Consider the following 5,203-nt stretch of genomic DNA (forward strand, 5'->3'; position numbering starts at 1 on the left):
ATAAGAGACAGGCCCGGCCCAGGGCTCCGTCCTTCGGGAAGGCGATGTGGCGGCGGGAAGGGGGGAGCCCAGCCCTCTTTTGAAAGGCTGAAGGGCGCGTGTAACTTCGGCGCGTTTTGATACTTCGCAATGAGCAATTCCCTACCCCCTCTCCAAGTATGTTTGGCTTTTTTCTTCTGGATTTTTTTTTTTTCCCCGATTCGCATTTTACCTGAAGCCGTGCACGGAGTCGGTTTCGCTTTGAGATCTGGAAGGCTGTAGGAAGTCTGCCTCCCGATGCACGTCTTAATTAGATGCTCCTGTCTCTTTAAGAATCCTATACTCAAAAAAAAGAAGTCGGATGTATTAGTACTTAACTCGGAGAACAGGAGAACAGGCTAACACTTGTGAACTCCGGCTATGCCTGGGAAAATGCGGCCGGGGGAATTGTTCTGGGGAAAGCACTCCAGTCCCCTCCTGCACGTGTCAGATGAAATTGCCACTGGCCGAGTATCCCAGGATGCTCTCAGGCGCGCAGGGGCTAGTACGAGGTATACAGACACCGCAGCCTGTGAACTCGGCAGCCAAAGATGTCTCTGAGGTAGCTCGGTTTTATCTGAATAAATCAATTATGAAGCTGTGCAACTGTCTCACGTTCTCTGTGTTGTTGCAGCCACACTGTTACTAATAGTTCGGTATGTTTTAGGCAGTGACAGTGACTGCTGTGTGAACATGACCTACTGTGGAGGAAATGTTTATGGAGAAGGGGGAGAGATGGGAAGGGAGAACCCACGTAACTGCAATACTTGTGGCTTAGGTAGAATGGACCGGTCTCTTGCAGATGTAACTTCAATGTTAAGCAGCAACTGGTCTTGCCTATTGTGTGGTATGGGCTCACACGTAACATGTCTGCATGTGTTTTAGAGAAGGTATGAAATAGGACATAGCTTATTCAGAGCGTTGGAAAGCTGTACTGACTTAGATGGTCTCCAAGTTGCCCATATCCTCCTCCTGTCAAGCAGTCATAAAGTTTCCTGCTGCAGTTGGGATGTAATAGGGGGCTGCTTAGCCTTTACTCCATTAAATTGGCATTATTTCTTTAAGACCTTTGTGTGCAAATAGTTTCAGTAGGATGACAAGGTGTGGTAGATGTATACCTGTAACAGTTTAATCAAAAAGACTAGTCTTTCAGTGGCAAGGTCACTTTAAGAATTAGTGTTACACTTCTGGGAAAGAAAAAAAAAAAACCACCAACATGAGCACAAGTGTCTACACTGGATTTTTAGTGAGCTGTCTGTCAGCACAGAGTGGCAGACTTCTGTGTATTGAGTAATTGAGGAGTAACGTGCAAATTAAGTAATGAAAAATGCAGCCCTATTAGGAGGATGTTCACACCGCTTAAAATGCTACACACTTGCTGTTTGTAAAGCTTCAAAGAAACGCAAAATTGTTCTGTAGATTTGTTGAATTATATGAACTATTTCAAATCGGTAGCTAAAGTGAATTGGGGGGAAAAAAAAAAATCTTTATTCCTGGCATTATAGAAGCTTTTTTGAACTTTGTAATTGACCACTATAATCTAAATCCCTTGGGACTAGTTGGTTTTGCTGCTAAGCAAAATAGAAGGTTTTGTAGCTGGTCTGTAGAGCTTGCAAACCAGGTCTGCAGAGCTTATAGACAATTATGAAATATGACTTTCTGTCATCAACTGATAAGATGGTATTAAGTTAAAATGATCTTGATGATGACTGTCTTGACAATCTCTCTGAAAGTAGTGCAGTCACTATTTTAATTTTACTACGAGACTTGATAGTAAGCCTTTAAGTGTCCAGAACCATCACTCTCAATCCCGATCTAACCTAGTTAACTTCTGTAAAGAAAAGAAAACACAGTTGTTAAAATAAATTTAAAAGTGCAAATCTACTCTTGAAATTCTTAGGAGGAAACTACTTTGTTGATGGTGTTAAAAATGGCTGGGTGGAAAAGAGCACACTTTATAAAGCCCTGTAGCTTGGAAAGGAGTACAACATGATTATAGTTAACAGTCCACATGATGATAGTTAACAGTGAACTGTAGAAGTTTAGAAGTTACTTGTTTGCTTTTGTCAGTCCCACCCTGGCAGTTTAACACAACATGACAATTGCAAGAATGCAAAGCTTATATTACATGGCCTCAATTAGCAGTATGTGGCAAAGCGATCCATCTTCATTTATTTTTAAGGTACAGCTGGAGCAAATTATACTTTATAGTAACAATTCAACCTTAACTCTTTTTGCTTGAAGAGCAAAAACTGTTGCTGCAAGTCTTAAATTGCTTATCGTATTACTGGTTACTTCCCATTTAAATCTTGCATTCTTGTGATAGAGCTGCAGCCATGGGTTGCAGAACAACTCATCTGCAAAATCCTGAGCTAGCAAAACTTAATACTGTTGTCCAAGATCTAATTCAATGTTTACTTTCATTTGAAAATGAAACAGTTTTATGCTGCCCTAGCTTCAGGGCTGAGAGCTGAACCTAGAGTAACTCTGCAAAGCTACTGTTACTAACTTTAGACCAAATGCAAGCTCACTGACTCCCAGTACTTTTAGCTTAAATATAGTGTATTAATGGCCAGAATAAGGCTCTTCAAACCTTTTGGATTGTCTCTAACGTTTGGCATGACTTATTTAACCTGTGGGCAAACTAGAACTGGTTTTCTCTTGCAACAAGTCTCAATTTTGTGTCTTTTACTGCATTCTGCCATGTGTCAAGTTAATAGCCGGTATAGCTATGCAAGCATAATCTGCTTCATTCAGCCATGTAGGCAGGCCCAATACACAGAGCTAAAGGGCACATCTTAGAGGTCTCACAGCATGATTACCTAACAATACTAGGTTTCTAGTATATCTGTCTCAAAATCAAGTAGTGGATCATGCTAACTTGACCAAGTTCATTTCTTCCAGACCAGTCTTTTGTGACTCTAGCCACAAATGACTCCTATGTGAAAGGAGCACTGGTACTTGGTTCATCCTTGCAACAGTACAGAACAACAAGGAAGCTGACTGCACTCATAACTCCTCAGGTCTCAGATCTTATGAGGTAAGGTCACTTATGTACTTCAAACTGCCACAGTTCCTGCTGATGTGAAGGTTGAAAAATGGAAGTTAAATTCCTTAATAGTAACCTTCCAAAACTCTAGAATCCTAACAGCTAAGCTTAGCAAATTTCAACTTATCTAGAATTCTGTAAGTTCTTCAAACATGAAACTGGTTGTGGGGTGTTTTTTTTTTTCTTCCATATGATGAGTTAACAAATACTCTGTAGTTAGAGCACTAAACTGTGACTTGATATTTCAACTGGATCTTTGTTCTTTTGTAGTCCTACTTAGAACTGTCCAACAATACAATATTGCCTGTGAGTTCATTAGTGCTGTGTGTATGCATGTGGAGGTGGGAGTAGGGGATTGGTATTTATTTGTCATGCAGAAGCATTCCTGATTAAGATAATATAGCACAAGCTCTTTTGAAGTCTAGCAGACACTTCAAATCAATTTTTATCATGAGAGAAGAAAATGAGCAGAACTAAAGTAGCACTGAGTATGTCAAATCAGCAGATCAACAGAGGCATCTCATGAGGTCACCATAGTACAACAAATTAACAGGCAACCACTTCCAAAAGCCTCTCTAGAATAGTCTCAGTATGAAGTGGACTGGGTGCTCTTTCCACATGTAAGAGGAAGGTAGAAACCCAGTTAACTTAATAGCTGCATGAACTACAGATGGTAGGTCAAGATTCTCTACACAGGGAAGTTCTTCTGAAAAGATCTCTCAATTTATAGACAGTGGAGAAGCAGCCCAATAATAAATGGAGTGACTCTCCCTGGAGTCTCTCGGCAGCTAAACAACCTTATAAAGATGTTACATATAGGAACATCCATTCTGGTCTATTAGGTGAGTGTGCTCTTTTAAGATGAATCATAGGTGTCCTTATATGCTAGTGCAAGCCAGCTAGTACTATGCCCTCAGACCAGTGATGCCTACTGTCCTAGTGGTGTAACTGGAACTGCCTCACTGTGCCCACTAACAACATACATCTTAAGTTCAGAAGCGACTGTCCGTACCAAACTGTCAGTATAGACAGCCTTGCAAGGCAGAGTTCTAAAACTCATTTACAAGCTTCGTGGCTCAAATTGATAATTAATTGCTGAGCATTCAAGATACGCTGTAGAAGAGCGAGATACAGTTGCTTTATGTTTTAAGCAGCATGAACTCCTTAACCTCTCTTGAACTAATGGTAATGCTTTACTGATGGTAAAGTAAAGCTTGGAAATCTGCCACAGGATTTCACTACAATGTCTGAAAGTTTTTCACCCTTAGGTGAATATGATACTGGGTCAAAACACTGCTGTACCCACAGCCATTATTAAGTGACTTTTTAAAACTTTAGGATAAAGAAAGCTGTAGCAACTGGGTCTAATCAGATGTCCCTAACAGTCACAAATCCAGGACAGTGTTGTTGTAACTATTGCATAAACTTCTGTTTCAACTGTTTAGAATACAGCTACTATACTGGTCAAGCTACTCTAACAGCTCCCCATTTTTTAATTGCCTGCTCAAAGTAGACTGTTAACTTGCCAAAAATCAGAGTCTGGTTGCAAAAAAGCTGTGCAGAAAAATTGTACTATGTAGCCATGACCTACTGGACTTGGTAGCAATGGCAGCCGAAGCCCTGCTTGTGGAAGAAAAAAAAAAAAACAAACTTTGTTTCCCAAAATGTGCCCATTACAAACTAGAAACCTTGAGGCAGGCAGGTGTCCTTGTGCGTGACAACACATGCAGTCAAGATTCTCTACCTGGCACAAGAAACACTGCCAGCTTCCCTGTTATTCCACTGTTTTTTGTGGAATCTGTCACATGGTGTGGTGCTGGAATAACAATAGAACTACCTCTTGGCAATTGACTCTTTCCCCAGGAGAGTGCTGGAAAAAGTCTTTGATGAAGTCATATTGGTAAACGTCTTGGATAGTGGGGATTCAGCACACTTGGCGTTAATGAAAAGACCTGAGCTGGGTGTCACATTAACAAAGCTTCACTGCTGGGAACTGACACAGTTTTCAAAATGCGTCTTCATGGATGCAGACACAATGGTTAGTGGTCATGTCTCAGGTACCTCTTAATGACCTGGTATGGGGGTTCTTGGATTTTTGTGGGTGTTTCTGGTTTTGTTGGTTTGAGGTTTTTTTGG

The 5,203-nt window shown here is 40.9% G+C and overlaps 1 protein-coding gene and 1 long non-coding RNA gene across 5 annotated transcripts in view; one reads left to right on the top strand and one right to left on the bottom strand.

The window, feature by feature from the left end:
* The window catches only part of LOC113483506, a 21,221-nt gene extending 18,332 nt beyond the window's left edge, over positions 1-2,889 (bottom strand). Inside the window, exon 1 of one of the 2 annotated variants that reach the window (XR_003399030.1) lies at positions 212-2,889. This is a non-coding gene — a long non-coding RNA (uncharacterized LOC113483506). The remainder of the gene's footprint in view (positions 1-211) is intronic. The other variant, XR_003399031.1, reaches the window with a different exon arrangement.
* A 33-nt stretch (positions 2,890-2,922) lies between these two features.
* GYG1 (glycogenin 1) overlaps positions 2,923-5,203 on the top strand; it is an 11,735-nt gene continuing 9,454 nt past the window's right edge. For 2 of the 3 annotated variants that reach the window (XM_026855110.1, XM_026855111.1), the window contains exons 1-2: positions 2,926-3,058; positions 4,931-5,105. In XM_026855110.1, coding sequence (XP_026710911.1) covers positions 3,054-3,058; positions 4,931-5,105 — 180 coding nt within the window. In that variant the 5' untranslated portion in view covers positions 2,926-3,053. Of the gene's footprint in view, positions 3,059-4,930; positions 5,106-5,203 lie in introns of all 3 variants that reach the window. The other variant, XM_026855109.1, reaches the window with a different exon arrangement.

This window comes from Athene cunicularia (genome assembly GCF_003259725.1).
Source record: "Athene cunicularia isolate RWA chromosome 9 unlocalized genomic scaffold, athCun1 chr9_part1, whole genome shotgun sequence".
In the NCBI taxonomy this organism is placed as follows: Eukaryota; Metazoa; Chordata; class Aves; order Strigiformes; family Strigidae; genus Athene; species Athene cunicularia.